General features: G+C 36.9%; 1 protein-coding gene across 1 annotated transcript; it reads left to right on the top strand.

Moving 5' to 3' along the window:
* The first annotated feature begins 2,714 nt into the window (after positions 1-2,714).
* Positions 2,715-5,013, top strand: LOC113717082 (bidirectional sugar transporter SWEET7-like). The gene is made up of 4 exons (XM_027241731.2): positions 2,715-2,937; positions 4,047-4,208; positions 4,303-4,422; positions 4,612-5,013. Exons 1-4 carry the CDS (start codon positions 2,743-2,745, stop codon positions 4,762-4,764), a joined length of 630 nt encoding a protein of 209 aa, XP_027097532.1. The 5' UTR covers positions 2,715-2,742; the 3' UTR covers positions 4,765-5,013.
* Positions 5,014-18,766: the final 13,753 nt, after the last annotated feature.

Raw genomic sequence — 18,766 nt, 5'->3', positions numbered from 1 at the left:
TTCGTTTGGTAGAGGATGTTATTTTGAACATACATGAATTTGTTTGTATCTGTTTCAGAAAGTTGATTGCCTCTTTTCATACTATACGTATAAACCCTCAAAATATGTGTGTATATGGTGAGTTCTCTCCGATGAAAAAACAAGTAGAACATGTTTCAAGGCTTTTATTTCTGCAAATTCAACAATGCAACTAAAGACAAAATATATCCACAAGGCTTCGACCATATACATTATGGACTGCCACATACACTATGCAACACACACACACACTCTCTATGTTAGTTTTTCATATGTCTTTATTTTATTTTATTTTATTTGTTTGTCTACATTAATATTTCTATTTGTGGTGGTTTATTACAGCTTATATAGGATTATAGGTCATTTTTTGAACATTTTTCTTGCAGGAAACTTCACCTCCTTATGTCTGTTTGCCTCTCCAGTGTAATCTCTCTCTCTCTCTCTCTCTACACAATCACATACGTACACTCATACGTATAATAAGTGTCGTTCCATCATAGAGTAGACAAAGTTGTTTTGCTGTTGAAGACGTGTTTGTTGTGCTTTGTTAAGCATTGACAAACTTGAGAATTTTAATTTTTGCCTCAAGATTGAAGAAAGTAGCAAGCATACTTTCAAAATCAATTTATAAAAAAAATTATACATTTTCAAAATTGACATGGCAGACTTATAATAGTCAACTTATCTATGTGAAGGATTCCATCCAAATTGACATGGCAGTCTAATTATATTGGGTTTAGTCAACCATAGAACCAGTTCCCTTTCATAGTCTAGTGTTTTTGTTTACCTATTTAGCTTACAGCTCCTAACTGTTTCGGTTTCCACTGAGTGTTTAATCTAACTGTGTGTGTGTTGTTGATCCTTGACTCGAGGAAAAAGCTTACACCTCCTAAAATTTTCCTAATTTTCCTTCACAAGTTGACAGATCTAGAAGAGCCAAAAAAGAAGGAGTAGTAGTCTTATTCCGGTCAATTTATGTGGAAGTATTCTATAACAAAAAATTATGGGCAAATTATACTTTACCCCCTGTGATATAGCTAATTTTCACATAATCCCCTATAGTTTTAAAAACTATATGTAACATTTTTATAGTTTGGATTAAAGTGTCAAAATGACAGAAAAGATCATCCGTAACGGAATCTATAAAAATGTCAAAATTACTCTTGTTTAAAAACTAAAATGGCTGAAGTGACCAAAATATATAAACATAATATGCATGACACTCTAATCCTGTATAATTTTATATTTTACCATATAACTCTTTTATGATTTAGTACTTTACCATATAACCCCCTGACAGTTTTCAATATATATACATAACCCCCTATAGTTAATAAATAATTTTCAACTTTATATAGGGGTATTTTTGATATTTTAGTTGAGTCTGTTATGGATTGTAAATTTCATCACTTTGACACTTAAATTCAAACCATGAAGGGATTACGTTATAGTTTTTTGAAATCATAGGGGATTATGTAAATAAATACTAAATCACAGGAGGGTAAAGTGTAATTTGCCCAAAAATTATTATACTAGCAATATAGTAGTAAAGTAAGGAGTAGTAGAGGTCAATATATGTGGAAATATTATATAACCAAAAATTATCATACTAGTAATAGTATTACTGTATCTTGTATACTTTGACTTGATTAATGTATATCTAATAAATTAATTGGATTTAGTCAATAGTAGGGCCAGACTCCTGTTCTTGTTGGAGCGAACTAATCCAATTTTGTACTAGAGCAGAGTTATTACTTATTAGATCGTTACTTAAAAAAAAAAAAAAAAAAAACCTAAAAGCAATCAATAGAGGTTGCTTTCTGGCTAACCACAACCATGTTGGCTTTGATTGTCAATCCCTCAAAAAAAAAAAAAAAAGGTATGACTTGACTCCAATTGGATGGTGAAAATAGTAAGGAAGGATTCCCATTGGACACAACACAACACCAACTTGGATACATAGGACACCCCTTAAAAGGGTTCAGCCATATAGACTACAAATCCTTGGAAGTGACATTCACGTAGCATGGAAAAAGATTAATTCATAGAATTTTCTATCAAACAATAATTAATTCCATTGATTGAGAATTGGGTCAAGAAAAAAATAACCCATTTTACACCTCAGAAGTAATTAAGGCTGCTTTACATCAAATATATATAAAAGTAAAAACACAAAATACAACTGAATTTTAATTCACTCGAATCAAAGGGCATGTAAAGTAGTCTAAGCATATTTTTATATGAAACCCAAAAAAAATGTAATATAATTTCCCTTTTTCCTGTTTACTTAATCGAGCTAGAAAAGTGGAATAAATTAATGTATAATTAGAATCAAAAGAAGTTTCTCTTAATTAATTAAGAGAATGGAATTAATATATTTAGCATTTATAATGAGTTCCACTTACAAAAATAAAAGCTTTTACAACTAAAAAATCATCTGAGTGAAATCACAATATTGAATGGGGATTGAATTTGTGTACTTTACAAAGTTAAAAGTTTTGCCCAATAGGCATACACTTTTACATGCAGTCGTACAGCAAGTATTTGACATGTATCATGCATAATTTTGCAAGCGAGATTTTTTAAGCAAAAAAAAAAAAATCATGATTGGTAATTTATTTATCAAATGCAATCTAGGTCTGTATTTTGCACTAAACAAAATCTCTTTTGGGGGATAAATAAACCTCTATTGATTGCAGGTTTACTTTTGCAAGGATCATCAAGATGAAATCGGTGGAGGAATTCCACCCTTACCCGTACCTTGCTGGAGCGTTGAACTGCTTCTTCTGGGTCTTCTATGGATCACCAATGGTTCACCCAAACAGCATACTTGTTGTCATCACCAACAGCATTGGCTTCGTGTTGGAATTGGCCTATCTGGCCATGTTCTTTCACTTCTCACACAGTAAGAAACAGAGGGTATGCACTTCTTTCCCCCAAATTCATCCTGCATCATTAGCCCTTCTTGCTTATCAGTGGCAGAGCAAGAAATATTTTAATTCATAAGTGGCAAATAATTTCAATTCTTCCAAAGAATAATTCAAAATAATGGATCACGTAGGGAGGGATGTGTGGGTTAAAAAAAAAGGCGTTGCAAACTGCAGTCATGGTTTATATTGGCTTGTTACATGAATTTGTGGGGCAGAAGAAATAATTTCTAAACAATTTCAAGCCTACCACAGGCACTTTTGTTTGGCCCTTGGAGGCACGTTTCCCCACTGGCATATATGTACATCCACCTGTGATGCTTGTAACAGGCCAACTGTAACCCCTCAACCCAGCAGAATATATAGTAATCAACTCCAGGCTCAAGCTATTCTGTTCTGTTTTGGTCTGGTTGCACTTTCTAGTATAAGAATATATATATTATAAACTCATCAAGAACTCTCCCTAATTAAAACTCCTGAGGCTTTGTTTGAATATAGGGGAAGTCAAGAGCAGGAAAGTGAAGTAAAAGAAAATACAAATCGTTTTCTATTTTACGTTCGATTATCAAGAAAATTTTGAGGGAAAATGGGAAGCTAGTGACAGTTACGGGCAATTATTAAAATTTTTATATCTATCCAACCATTTTTTTTCAAAATCTTAATTACAAATTCTGTAGGATACAAAATGCAAGAAAATGAAGGAAAGTGCAAGAAAAATTTTACAAATTTGCTGCTAACCAAACATATACTCGTAAGAGAAAGAGTAACTAATTTTCTTCACTTTCCCACAGTTTTCTTGTTTTTTATCCTTTCAACTTTTATCCATCCTGGACTTGAACAAATATGGATGACCGACCTGCTTTGGTATTAACTCATCCAAAAGAATAACGTTTCGATCCAGGATCTGTTTTTCGGTAATCTTAATTCGTGTTCTGTTATTTTGTGCATACCACCGTACTACAGCAAGTATATATATTGTTCTCAAGTAGCTGCTATGCTTATTTAATGCTATAAACTTACAACTCTCTAGCTAATACTGATAGATACTCTTTAATTGACTGGGCAATATTATAACCTTAATTTGATGTGCTGAATTTCCAGTTAATAGTAGTGTTTGGCTTGATTGGAGGGGCTGTTTTCGCAGCTGGCATAGCTCTCATAACTTTGCTAGTCTTTCACAATACTGACAGAAGATCTTTGTTCGTTGGAGCCATCTGTGTTGCCTTCAGCATCATTCTGTCCGCCTCTCCGTTGTCCATTATGGTAAGTAGTATTTATTGCTTTCGATCAGAACATCTTTTTCAGTATTCCTGGAATTTTCCTGATGAATGTTTGATTTGTAATGTTGTCCCTGCAGAAACAAGTCATCAAGACAAAAAGCGTCGAATTCATGCCGTTTTGGATTTGTCTGGCAGGCTTCTGTAACGGCACTGTTTGGGCTGTCTATGCTTTGCTCCCCTTAGATCCCTTCATCTTGGTAAATTCATGCTTCCGGAGTTTCATCTATTGCACCCTATATATGTATATAACAAAATTCTCATCCATTAAATTTAGCTGAAACCGGTGAACTCATTTTTTCTTGAAAGCTAGCTGTATGCACTAGTTGGCTAAACTTCACTGTAAATTGGTTATCAACTGCCGATGTCTCTGCTTTGTCGTCATGTAGACCGGCAACGGAGTTGGAGCTCTTTTGGGATTCGTCCAGCTCTGTCTCCACATCAAATATCGCAGAACTACTCCAAAGGGAGGCAGCAACGACATGCCTGGCAAGCCATCTGAGTTGCAGCTCCCAGTCTCACAGAACCAAGTTTCTGTTTGATTACACCTTCCATTCACAAACCTGCCCTAAAAGGCACCAAGAAACGAAATTTTTTATTTGGCGGTTTGGCTTCTATATATCTTTTTAGTGTTGTAATTCATTTCATAGTGTTGCGAGTTGAAAAAGAGTTTTGTAGCCATATATACGGCTGGGAGAACTTTAAGAGTTTAGCTTTTGCAATTTTGTGCTTTGGTCGTTAATTAATTTCTGCATTTTATAATTAAAAATATTGTATTTTGATCCTCACAACTATTTGTTTCCTTGTTGTTCAACAAAATTCATAAGAAAGAAAATACAGATTTTGAGACACGTGATGGAATCTAACAAAATCATGCTCGCAGCATCCCAGAAATTTTTGTTTTTGTTTTTGCAAGCATTACATAAAACAGTGTTTCCTTTATCAAAGCTACATGTTCGGGAATTCAAAATACTCCTACTTCCTATCATATATATTTCTTTCTTCTTCCTGTTTTTTCCTGTGCTTTTCTACCTGTACCTTATAGAGCAAATTAATGTAAACTGCCAGCAAGTATAAGAGTAAATGACCGAAAGAAACCAACAGCCTAGCTGCATAGAGCCCTCATGACTTGAGCGCTAATATTTGATCATGTTAGGAACTCAAGTGAGTTTCTGAGATTAATCTATGCAGCTGAACTTCCAAATTGTAAGAAGAAAGGAAGAAGAGAAGAGAAGAAGAGAGAGAGAGAGTGGACGACAGAGGACAGAGAATTGAGAAGAGGAAAATTGTATTGAGTTTGTTACAATTCTGTTATGACCATGGTTCGCCATCGCGGGTCGCGGTCGCGTCGCGGTCGCGTCGCGGTCTCAGTTGTTCCACATCCGTCGCGGCATGTCGGTTGAATATCGGGTGATATGAACATTATAACACATTAAAGTTTCCAAAAATTTTGAAAAAATTACTAAAATTAGAAAATACTGAAAAAGACACAATTTAAAAAAATATCGGAGTCGACTCCGAGTTGATTCGGATATATTGACCGATATCATGTATCACGGATTCGAATCGGTCAATATCGGCTGAGTCAGAGCGAGTCGTCGCAGATATGGTGATATCCGCGATTCGGGGATCGGTATCGTATCCGTCCCTTCCGTTCCCGATACGTATCGGTATCGGCCGATATGGCGAACCATGGTTATGACCCCATGTGGGCCCCCTTCATTATTTCTAACAACCAGGTAGTTAGTCTTAATCGACTTAACCACTGCAATTAAGCCTATTCCAAAACTACATCGTTTTGTCTACTTAATCCATGATTACAATTCAATCAGCTTGATTTCTTGATCTAATCATTCTCTATCCTAACAATTCCGTCCCTATAAGGATAGACTTGTCCCCAAGTCTAGAAGTCAGGAAACTGATTCTCAATAAAGGATTTGTCCTCCTGAGATGCCTCTTCATAGGTCAAATAATTCCATTTGATCAAGAACTGAATGACAGGTTTTCCATCTCGCAAAATAGTTCTCCTTTTCAAAATGATTTCTGGTTTCAATGGACACTGATCATGTTCATCCAACTTTGGTAGCTTGGGTGAACTGTTCTGCAATGGTCCCAATTTCTTCTTTAACAAAGATACATGAAACACGGTGGGCAATCTTGTGCCAGGTGTTAGTTTCAATTTGTAAGCTACTGCTCCAATCTTTTTGTCTATCTGGAAGGGACCATAATACTTGGCTGACAACTTGAGACATTTCCTAACAGCCACAGTTTGCTGTCTATAGGGTTGAAGCTTCAGAAATACCAGTCACCCATAACAAAGCTTCTCTCAATTCTATGTTGATCTGCATAGTGTTTCATCCTCTATTGGGCTTTTGCTAAATGTCCTTTAATATTGCTTGAGATTCTGCTTCTTTCCTGAACCATATTGGTAGCTGCAGGTACCACTAAGTCTAAGTAGGGTCCCAATGGTAAAGGTACTGGTTTGTACCCAAATAATGCTTCAAAGGGAGTCATGGTAAGACTGGAATGATAGGTAGATTTGTACCACCACTCAACCAAGGATAACCATTTGCTCCATTGTAGAGGAAATTCTCTTGTCATGCACCTTAAGTAGTTCTCCAGACACTAATTAAGTCTCTCACTCTAGCCATCAGATTGATGGTGATAAAAGGATGAATAATGGAGCTCAGTGCCTACCATCCTTAAAAGTTCCTTCCAGAATCCACTGGTAAAGACCCTGTCTCTATCGGTCATGATGGACTCCGGTAAACCATGTATTTTGTAAATATTGTCTAGAAAGACTTGAGCAACATTCTTTGCAGTGAATGGATGAGTAAGCATGATGAAATGACCAAATTTGGTTAGCCTATCAATCATTACAAATATAGTGTCATACCCTTCTGATCTTGGTAATTTCTCAATGAAATCCATAGAGATATGAGACCTTGCTTGTTTAGGCACTGGAATTGGCTGCAATAATCCAGGGTAAGGAACATTTTCAGACTTGTTTCTTTGACAAATATCACAATTTTGTACAAAGGATATCACTTCTTGTTTCATCTCTGGCCAGTAGAACAGAATCTTAAGTTTCTGCCAACAATTCCTTTGACCATAATGACCACCTTTTGCTGAAGCATGTAATGCCTGAATAAGCTGGTTCGTGATGTTGTTAGCACTCCCAACATAAATTTTTCCTTGGTACTTCAGTATCCCATCTGTCAAAGTATAGTCAGCGCAAGAGTTTGGGCCCAATAGTAATTGAGCCATAATGTCTTGGCAGTGTATATCAGCTTCATAACTTTTTTGTAATTCCTCAATCCACCCAGGTTTAACAGTTGTAATGGTCAGACATGAGTTTAGTGAATTTTGGGGTGCAGCTTCACACCTCCTTGATAATACATGTTTCCCCTGATTCTTAACTCCCTTTTTGTATTGTATCTCATAATCTAATCCTAATAGTTTAGTTATCCATTTATGCTGAATAGCAGTGTTCAGTTTCTGATCCAAGAGATATTTCAAGGATTGATGATCAGTTCGTATGATGAAGTGATTCCCCACTAAATACTGCCTTCATTTGGTCGTTGCCTTTACTAGAGTAAGTAATTTCTTATAAACTAATAATCCTAGGTTTTGGATTGATGATGCCTTTCTTAAAAAGGTAATAGGGTGTCCTTCTTGCATCAATACTACACCAATGCCCCATTCACTAGCATCTGTTTCAATTATGAAGGCCTTCTTGAAGTCTGGCAACTAAAGAACTAGAGCTGAGCACATTAGTTTTGTAAGATGATCAAAAGAATTTTGTGCTTTTTTTTTCCACAAACATCAACATTTTATAGATATTAGCACTTGATAATACAAGGGCTAATTACAAAAAGGGGTAACTACCCCCATATCTTTTCTAACTAGATCTATTAGCCACATTGGGAAGGAGTTTTCCCATTCCACATTTCTAATCAACTTGACAGCAAATTGTGCCAGAGAATGGCTGCAGCCATTTCCAGCCCTGGGAACAAAAGAAAATTTGCAGCAGTCGAAATCCTGTCTCAGGTCACCATTGTCCTTCAGGACTGTTTCTATGCTACTGTCCTGAACATTGCCTGTGTTAATTTGGTGCACTACACCTTTGCAATCTGTTTGGACTTCTATACTTGTCCAACCTGTATCTTTTGCCATTACAAGTGCACTTCTTATAGCCAATCCTTTCTCTTTGCTTGCTTCTCCTCTCTTGCATTCAGAAATTCCCATTGCTTTCATAATCTTTCCCAGCCAGTTCCTGGCTATTATCCCCAACCCTGTTCTTACGATTCTAGCTGATATTGCTGCATCTGTGTTTATTTTGATCACACCTTCTTTAGGTGGTTCCCATCTACATTGCGGCTACCTATCCATTTATGAGATGCCATTTGTCCTTGCACCTACCTCAGTCTCATTTTCATACTCAAACCATTCTTGCTGTGCTTTATCTACAATCAATTTTGCATTCATGTTCTCACAGTGGAATACCAACCTATTTCGTGCTTTCCAGATTTGCCATAAGATATTGGCCGTGAGATTTATTTTGTTCAATCCTTGCTCCTTGTCAGCTGATTGCATTACTGCATCCCACTATCTCCATATGTTATTTTGAAGCTCGGTTACCCCCTCCCACCTAACAGGAGCTATCTGCCATACCATTTTGGCCTTTGGATAGGAGAAAAAAATGTGCTCAGTGGTTTCAGTTTCCTCTTCACAGCAACTGCACAGGATATTTCCTTTCCCTATTCTTTTATGTATGGCTTCATTTACTGGCAAACTATTCTGTAAGCATCTCCACAAAAAGTGTTTCAGCTTCATCTTCAAATTAAGGCTCCACAATTTCTTCCAGACAGTGTGTTTTCTGATTTCCCAGCTAGTTTCTGCTCCAGGTTCCATCCTTGGACTTTGGGGTGCATCTTCCAATTTTGTTGTAGCATATCCTGACTTTACTATGTACACTCCAGATTTGTTATGTTTCCAGTAAAGTCTATCTCTTCTTCTATATAAACTGAGGGGGATGCTAGCTATATACTCAACATCCTATTCGTTGAACCATTGCTACAGACAAGCTATCTTCCATTTTCCTTCCTCTATCAATTCATTAATAGTCGTCAGTTGGTAGTCATCAGGCATTGTTCTTGAAACTCGTCTATTTTTTGCTCCAGTGATCTATCTATCCTGCCAGATCTTCACTATCCTCCCATTACCTACTCTTTTCCATAATCCCTTCTGTAGTAGTTCACCCCCCTTGTGAATACTTTTCCAACACCAAAAGGCAAAATTGGGGGGTTCCTTCTCTAGCCACTCTTCCTCTCTCATATACTTAGCTTTCAACACCCTACTTACTAACAAATTTAGGGTTGTAAGAATTCTCCAAATTTGTTTTGCAAGCAGGGCCAAATTAAAAGCTTCCAGATCTCTAAAACCCAATCCTCCTTTCTCTTTAACTCCTAATAGCTTACCCCAATTAACCCAGTGAATCTTGTTTTCCTTGTTCTTATTTCCCCACTAGAACCTGGTTATTCTAGCACTTATCTCCTTGCATAGTCCTTTCGGTAATTTAAAGCAAGTCATAATGTAAGTTGGCATTACCATGAGCACTAATTTGATCAAGACCTCTTTCCCTCCTTGATTGAGAGTCTTCTGCTTCCAACCTTGTATCTTACTATTGATTTTGCTTTTGAGATACCCAAACACCTGGTTCTTCGACCTCCCTATAGTCATTGGTAGGCCTAGATATTTTCCACTGTGTGCCTCCATCATGCTATCCAATGCTTCACTGATCTCCAATCTTATCTGGTTTAGGGTGTTCTTGCTGAAAAACATTGCAGATTTGTCAAAATTACAACTTGTCCAGAGCCTTGTCCATACTGCTGGAGGATCTCCTTCACCTTCATTGCTTCCTGCTTGCTTGCTTTACAACATAGTAGTGAATCATCTGCAAAGAACAAGTGAGAGACCATAGGGCTATCCTTACAGATTTTTATTCCAGTTATTTCTTTCCCTTCTGCAGCTTTCTTGATTAAGTTAGATAGCTCTTTAGCACAGATGATGAACAAATAAGGGGATAAAGGGTCTCCTTGCCGTATTCCTCTGGTAGGGATTATATGTCCTACCTTTTGTCCATTCAAATTAAAAGAGTATGAAATGGTGGAAATACAAACCATGAATCCCATATGCATCATTAGTCTCCCTAGAAACTTCCATTCTACCCTATCATAGGCTTTAGACATGTCAAATTTTAAAGTCATGAAGCCTACTTTGCCTGTTCTCTTATTTTTCAGGAAATGTAAAACTTCATAAGCAATAATGACGTTATCCAAAATTTGTCTCCCCGGGACAAAAACAGATTGGGAGGGACTAATGCAGTGCTTTAAAACTCTTTTCAATCTATTAGCCAGTATTTTTGAAATGATTTTATACAACACCATGCATAGGCTAATAGGTCTGAAGTTAATTAAGAACACTGGATTGTCAACTTTAGGAATTAGAGATATGATGGTCTCATTGACAGTTCTAAGTAGATTACCAGTATGAAAAAAAACTACTAATGGCTTTAACAACATCAGCTTTAATAATGTGCCAGTAGTTTTGAAAAAATAATAGAGACATACCATCTACACCTAGGGCATTATTAGGGAACATAGAGAATAGAGCTTGCTGAATTTCAGCCTCTTCCACAGGTTTAATCAACTGCTCATTCACTAGATTGGAAATAGTGCGAGGTATCCCTTGCATAACCCCGTCGAATTCTTTAAGATGTGTAGTAGTGAAGAGTTCCCTATAGTGATTACACAATTCTTCTTCAATTTCATGATCACTTCTGCACCAATCCCCGTTCAACTTTTGTAGCAGGCTAATTCTGTTCCTTTTCCTTTTTATCATTACACTTATGTGGAAAAATGATGTATTCTTGTACCCTTCTTTCAGCCATCCGCTTCTTGACTTTTGACTCCAAAAAAACTCCTCATTTTTGTAGGCTTTACAGAGCTGCCTTTTGAGATTTGCAATGTCCCCTCTTTTGCTTGGATCGCATCCCTCTCTCGCTGCTTTCAATTTCTTCTTTATCTCTTGGATCTTTACTTTTATATTGCCTTTCACTCTTTTATTCCATTGAATCAGGCCTAATCTGCACTCCTTTATGCTTCTTACAACTCTGAACATCCTTGAATCAGGTTGTTTCATTCCCTATGCTTTTTTTTCACTGAATCTGTTTCTTTATCCTTGGCCCATCTTTGGTCGAAATAAAACCTTCTCTTCACTTTTCTGTTTTCTGGATTTGTGTCTAGTATCAGAAGGCAGTAATCGGAAGCTTCCTTTTCAACATGTTCATAAGTTGCTTTTTCAAATTTTTGAACCCAACTTACGCTTCCCAGACATCAGTCCATCTCTCCCTTATTTCTCCCTTTCCCTCCCAAATATTACTCCATGTCCTGGGTACTCCTATAAACCCTATATCCACAAGCTCATTCCTTTTAATGAAGGTATTGAAGTACCTAAAACTTTCCTTTGATCTCTCTCTTTCTCTCCCCCATTTTTCCTCATTGGAGCAAATATCATTAAATCCTCTATTAACACCCAGGTCTCACCCCAATCCCTCTTCTTCTCCTCAATAACTTTCCACTGTTGTTTCCTAACACTTTCCTCTATACTTGCATAGACCCCTATCAGCCACCAGTGACTATTATCTGCCTGGTCTAACACCATTGCTTCTGTGTACAGTCTGTACCATTCACATCCTGTAAAGTCACTTCATCCTTCCAGAACAAGGTTAGCCCCCCTGCTCTCCCCTTTAAGCTTATCACAAAGCTATTTTCAAATCTAATTCTTTTTTGTACCTGTTTCATGAACTTTTCCTGGTTTTTTATTTCACTCAAAAAAACTATGTTAGGAGAGTGGAGGTTCAAGATCTCTTTTAGCTGGAGAATTGTCAAGGGGCCTTCCTCACATCGACAATTCCACACCACAACCTTCATTTAAATAGAAAAGGTATTTAGGAGTTAGCCTCCAATTCCCCTATATGATAACTAGCAGAATTGCCTACTTTCAGTGATTTATGCTTCGGAGCTTCTATTGTATCCTTCTCTATTGGATCTAAGCCTTGTTGGGATTCTGGTAGTTTTCTCTACCCTTCTTGACCCCTTACATTTTCTCTGTCTGTAATGTCCCTTAATAGGGCTCAACTGGTTCTTAGGATCTTCCTGCTTTGCTTCTTGTTTCCTTTCATGCTGCTATTCACAGATGTCTGGGATTGATCAGCCACTATTTTACTCACTTGAAGTGCTATAGCTCTCATTGCAGTCCTGTTTGACAATTTTTTACCTAAACTTTCTTCTATGACCATGTCATCTACTTGTTGGTCCTCTTCACTACTCTTTCTACTTCTCTGTCCTACTAGTTCGTTCCTACTCTCTGTCCTTTCCCCCTCCACTCTGCAATTTTTATCCTCACATTTTCCATCATTTTCCCCCTTTTCCATCTCCTTCTTCTGTTCAGTGTTTTCTCTCAGAATTTCTCTCTACTTCCTCTCAATTTCCACATTTCTCTGGTCTTTGTCTTTGTTCTCCTTGTCACTTCATTTACATCTCATTTCATCCTTATTCTCAGACCCTTGACTATATTGTTTCTCTGCTGATGTTTCGGTCATACTACTACCTTTCATTGTCACCACTTGGCACTGATTATCCTCTTTGCTAGATCCTTTCCAAGATCTCAAAGGAGATATCATTATGTTTCCCGCTCGCATCCATGTACCAAACTGTCATTCCCTGTTATTTTGTCTCTCCTTCTTTTCTCTAGAACAGGATTTATCCCCATGCCCTATAACCCCGCCGTTATAACAAAAATTTGGGCACCGCTCGTATCTAAATTCTACCCATGTATTCACTCCATCCATTTTCACTGAGGTTTCTCGCAGTAGAGGTTGGAAAACATCTACTTCGGCAAATATTTTCATATGTCTCCCTTCTTTCCCCCTCCTGGTGAGACTATCACTTCTCTCACAGAGTTGAAAATTTTTTCCAATTTAAATCCCACTGCTCTACACATCCAATGAACAGGAAGATTCCAAATTTGTATCCATAGATGGGCAAACCTAAAGTGATCGAGGTTCCGTTCACACCCAGCTCTCCATTCCTTTAAGACTAGGATCTGGTTATCTATTATCCACGGGCCTCCTATCAAGATTCTTTCTAGGTCCTCTTCTTTTTCCGGTTGAAACTGAAACATGTTTGGTCCTAGTTTTGTCACTACCATGTTTCTTGGGTAGCCCCAGGCATGATTGGTGAAGTTTTTTACACCTGTGAAATTTGCCACCTTTTCTCCCATTAGTTTACCTACTAGACTTCCGCTACAATCTTGAACTCCTTTCTTGATATCTTCACTACTGAGATCTATTCCTTCTAATTCTGTTTCAAATAGATCAAACTTCTTAAATGCACGCTCCAAAGCTTCCTCCATCCTTTCAGAACTCCAGAGATTGCTTGAGTTACCTTGGCACTATTTTCCGTCTCTGATTCACAATTTGATTAAACATGCAAAAAAAGCCACACAGAATTAGTTTAGAACCAACAACAAACTAAAACTACTTGGAGCTCAATAAAGATTGTTGGGCCACCCCGATCTAATGCTGCACCACCTAGAAGCAGCTTAACAACCTAAGACACACACAGTTAACTCCTTCCTTCCAAAGGTTAAAGGATCATGATTTCTTTCATACCCAGAAAAGAAACTGAGACTCAAAGACAAAATCTTTGAGGCTTAAGGATGAGCCTTGTAAGTGAAATGATGAAGGTGAGATCTAGGCATTTTGGATTTGAAAGTTCAAAAGTTAGCTGTGGTTTAAACTACTGGTAAAATTTAAATTTCGAAAACTCCCATACAAGAGAGGTAGTCTCCCATAGTAGAGAGAAGCTGTCATAGTAGAGAGGGAAGTTACTTAAATTCTTGGGATTAATATCACGTAGAATTTTGTGCTTTGTTGTTCCATTTAAAGTTGTCCTTCCTCAGTAGTTCAGTAAGTGGTTTACACACCAGACCATAATGCTTTATAAATATTCTATAATAGCCAGTGAGTCTAAGAAATCCCCTTAACTCTTTTATTGATTGGGGTATAGGCCACTGTAGTATGCTATTGACCTTAGAGTAATCCATGCTGACCTCTTTATTAGTAATAGTATGCCCCAGGTAGTCAACCTTTCTTTGGGCAAAAGCACATTTAGATTTTTCGCATACAGTTGATTTTCTGTCAAAACACCCATACAATCCTTAAATGTTTGCACATGAGCTTCCAAAGTAGGGCTATATACCAATATATCATCAAAGAAAACTAGAACAAACTTTCTCAAATAATGTTTAAATACTTGGTTCATTAATGACTGGAATGTAGCTAGAGCATTTGTAAGCCCAAAAGGCATGACTAAGAACTCAAAATTCCCACACTGAGTCTGGAAAGCTGTCTTAAAGGTATCTTGGGGCTTAACCCTGATCTGATGGTACCCTACTGTGAGATCCAACTTGGTTTTGAATATAGAACCAGTTAATTCCTCTAATAACTTATCTACATTAGGTATTGGGAACCTATCCTTGATGGTTATTTCATTTAGCTTCCTGTAGTCAACACAGAATCTCCAGGTTCCTTCCTATTTCTTGACTAACAACACAGGAGAAGCAAAGGGACTATTGTTGTGCTTAGATATACCCTTCTGGAGCATCTTAGCAACTTGCTTCTCTATTTCCTCTCTGTGACAATGAGGGTACCTATAAGGCTTCAGTTTAAATGATTGTGCTCTTGGTTTGAGAGGTATCTCATGGTCTACACTTCTACTTAGAGGTAAGGAATTTGGAAGCTGGAACACATTTTCATATTCCTGCAGCAGCTTTACTATTTCCTGTGGCACAGGCTCTATTCCTTCTTCTTCATTATTTTTTGAGTTCATTGTCATGCATATCTGTCTCTTGTATTCAATGAATGTCCTCAAATCCTTTCCTCTGATCAGGTGTAAATCATAGTCTTCTGCTTGCCCTTGCAATTTAATTTCATTTCCTACGTTATGTAGTGAAATCCTGAGTTGCTGGAAGTCACATGTGATGGGACTGAAGTATGCCATCCAATCCACTCCAAGTATTATATCCCAACCCCCTAGCTCTATTACCTTGAGGTTAAATCTGAAGTGGTTTTGATTAATCCTCCAATATACATTAGGATAGATAGCATTGCTGGAAACACATGTTTCATTTCCCATGATGATAGAGAATGGTTGATCAACCCGTTGGTAATTAATGTCCATTCTAATAACCAATTCACTGCTGATATAGCTATCTAAGTTTCCAATGTCTACCAGTATTAGTATTTCCTCGCCATTCAAAACACTTGTTAATGTGATTGTTTTCCTTTTTAAGGCTTCAAATAAGGCATGCAAGGACATTCCATAGGCTAACCAGGATTACTTGTTTGTTCATCATGTTTCCCCAATGCATCTTTAAATGCAGAATCTTTCTTGTCCTCCAGTAACATAAAGTTTAATTGTCCCACTCTGTACTGGTGACCTACCCCATTTTTTTCCTCACATTTGAAACACAATCCATTATTCCTCTTATACTGCATCTCTTGTATTGAGAGTTTTTTTTTATCTCTGCCATCCTCCTGTGAATTCCTTAACTTTTGGTGTTTAAAGGTACTGTTGATAGGAACTCTATACATGCCACTTCCTGCATCTGTTGCATTACTTTTTGACATGCCACATCTGTTCTCTCCCCACTGTTTGGAATTGTCTTTACAGCTTTTATTCTACACCTTGAATGAGTACTCTTGCCATTGAGACAGTTCAAAGGCTTCAGTTAATGTTGTAGGATTTGGCATCATAACCATAGGTTTAATTTCCTCTTTTAACCCACTTATGGAACTAGAAATGAAATAGTTTTCATCAAGATTCTGATTCTTGATCGGCATCAAGGGTTTCAACTTTTTGAATCTTTCTTGATAGTTTTCTATATTTCCTTCTTGTTGCAGTTTATTAAATTCCTCCACTACATCTCTACAATTCCTACCAGAAAGCCTTCTACACAATAGTTCCCCAAATTCTTCCCAACTTAGTTTAGGATTCTCAATTTTTATTCCCTGGAACTATTTATCGGCCCTCCTTTCTAAGTATATTTCAATTAGTTCAACCATCTGTTCTACTGGAATTTGATAGTTCAAAAAATATTTATTACACTTGCGAAACCAATCCCTGGGATTGTTCCTAGTAAACAATGGTAAATCAATCTTGGGAAGATTTGGAATTTGAAACTTACTATAATCTTTCTTGAAAAATTTCTGAGGCTTACCTTTAGTCTGCAATCTTTGATGAGCTGGAGGAGTCGGCAGAATTGGAGTCTGATCCACCATTATTCTACCTTTTCCTTCTGTTGCCTTGTTTTTCCCAGGAGTCATTTTTGACAGAAGGGCACTGAACTTCTGCTCCAGGAACTTACTGAAATTCTGCTCCATTCCTGTTAAGAGATCCTCCATCCGCTTATTGTTCTCTTCCAGTTCCATCTTTAGCTCGTTCCTAATCTATTGCTGTTCAGATTGAGATGATTGCAGAGATTCCAACAGTTCTTGAAGTTTGATTTCTTGTCTTTTTACGTGTTCTTCTAATGTTCTAACACTAGTGCTTTCTGCCATGGATTTACAGTCGAAGCTCCAAGGATCTACTGCTCTGATTACCAATTGTTAGGAACTCAAGTGAGTTTCTGAGATTAAGCTATATAGCTAAACTTCTAGATTGTAAGAAGAAAGGAAGAAGAGAAGAGAAGAAAAGAGAGAGAGTAGACGAGAGAGAATTGAGAAGAGGAAAATTGTATTGAGTTTGTTACAATTCTGTTATGAACCCATTGTAATTAAGCCCATTCGAAAACTACAGCGTTTTGTCTACTCAATCCATGATTACAATTCAATTAGATTGATTCCTTGATCTAATCATTCTCTACCCTAATAGATCACATTAGAAGCAATATGTTCAAACTAGAGTTGCAAATGAATCAAATTAGCTTGTAAGCGATGTGCATTGTGTTAGACTAATGCTGCAAAATAATTAAGCCGGCTTGTGAGTACTTGGTTAAGGTTCAACTGAAATTCGATTTTGGATGAGTTCAAGTCGAGTAAGTCCATAGTATCCTTTGCTCATTAACTTGTTAAGCAAGCTCAAATTTACAACATTTTAGTATTTTTATTACTAAACATGAACTTGTTTTTTAGATTCACCTAAAAATAGTGAGGATTAGGCATAGACCTCTGACCTACTTATATTAGACATTCGCAAAAGAGTACACGATGGAGGGCAACATAAAACCTTAACTTCTAATTTTGAATTAAATGTACAGTTGACATGCCTAAATGGATTCTTAACATGATCCATATTTATGGTGAAGTGAACTTATATTTATGTCCCCCAATTGTATTAAAAAAATATGTAATAAGTATTTTGTACTTTTTTTTAGCTCAATTAGCCTAGAACTCCAATTCGATCAGGCTCGAACTTGAGTTTGAGTCAGACTCGACTTGACTAAGTTAAAGCTTGACTAAACTTAGCTAGTTTGTGCATATTAATAGACACATGATTTTATTGGGGTAAAAAATTACGCAACGTATTAGCTTAAGGATAAAATTGCTTAATAAAGTCATATATTATACACGATCTCATCTCTTTCACAAAATTCAACCCTAACGCGTCAATAACATTATCATCGAGATATGCGAGTACAATCAAATGTATGTGCATAATCCAACCAAGTTTACTAGGAAACATGGATTAATATCCCAACAAGAAGAAAGTGTCACAAACGAAAGTGGTGAGATGTTTTCTTCACTCCTGGTTCAGCTTGCAAACTTGTAGAACTAGCCCCACTAGTCAGGGATATTGAAGAATCCTCCAAATCAACTCCTCGATTAACTTCACTTTGTTTTCTTCTTTTTTTTGCCAATAGTATCATCAATCTGAGGGGAATTGTGTATTTACAGGCAAGCTTTTACCCAAGCAACTCTGAGCAGCAACTTTTGCTCGTTAGGAGAGCCGGATTCCCCCACAAAAGACAAAAACAGGAATTTTTTTTCCCGCCTCAACAGATTCATTTATCCACATTGTGGATTTCCAAACATGGTACTTATACAATTGGTGCTTAAAATTTATCAACAACTGGCTGTATTATCAAATTGCTAACCACTTTAAAGACTGCTACCATGTTTCCTCCATAAACCGATGAAATAGGAGCAGCAATGAGGTCTACATTCATCTATAAACCCTATCAAATTCGCACGTCATTGTTGATATATATCAACTTTTCCTATAGCTTTTGCTAGATTATGTTTGATATCAAAATAATTTAGTTATTAGAAGAATTAAAATATTTGTTAACCATAGATCATGTTGGTTTGTTAATAAATATTTTAGCTAAGATTTGCTAGTAGAAGAAGATTATATTTTGTTGAGATTTTTATGATAATTGTTAGTTGGATGAATGAATAACATAAGCTCATTTTTCAAC

Source organism: Coffea arabica, chromosome 11c (genome assembly GCF_036785885.1).
Source record: "Coffea arabica cultivar ET-39 chromosome 11c, Coffea Arabica ET-39 HiFi, whole genome shotgun sequence".
Lineage (NCBI taxonomy): Eukaryota > Viridiplantae > Streptophyta > Magnoliopsida > Gentianales > Rubiaceae > Coffea > Coffea arabica.
Note: the sequence above shows the minus strand (reverse complement) of the source record. Positions and strands in the feature narration are given on the sequence as shown.

Bases quoted from the DNA above. Each gene is read 5' to 3' on its own strand.
- LOC113717082 (XM_027241731.2), top strand. From the start codon at position 2,743: ATGAAATCGGTGGAGGAATTCCACCCTTACCCGTACCTTGCTGGAGCG. The intron at 4,209-4,302 runs GTAAGTAGTATT...TTGTCCCTGCAG, and splicing joins CCTCTCCGTTGTCCATTATG to AAACAAGTCATCAAGACAAA. The intron at 4,423-4,611 runs GTAAATTCATGC...GTCGTCATGTAG, and splicing joins CCTTAGATCCCTTCATCTTG to ACCGGCAACGGAGTTGGAGC.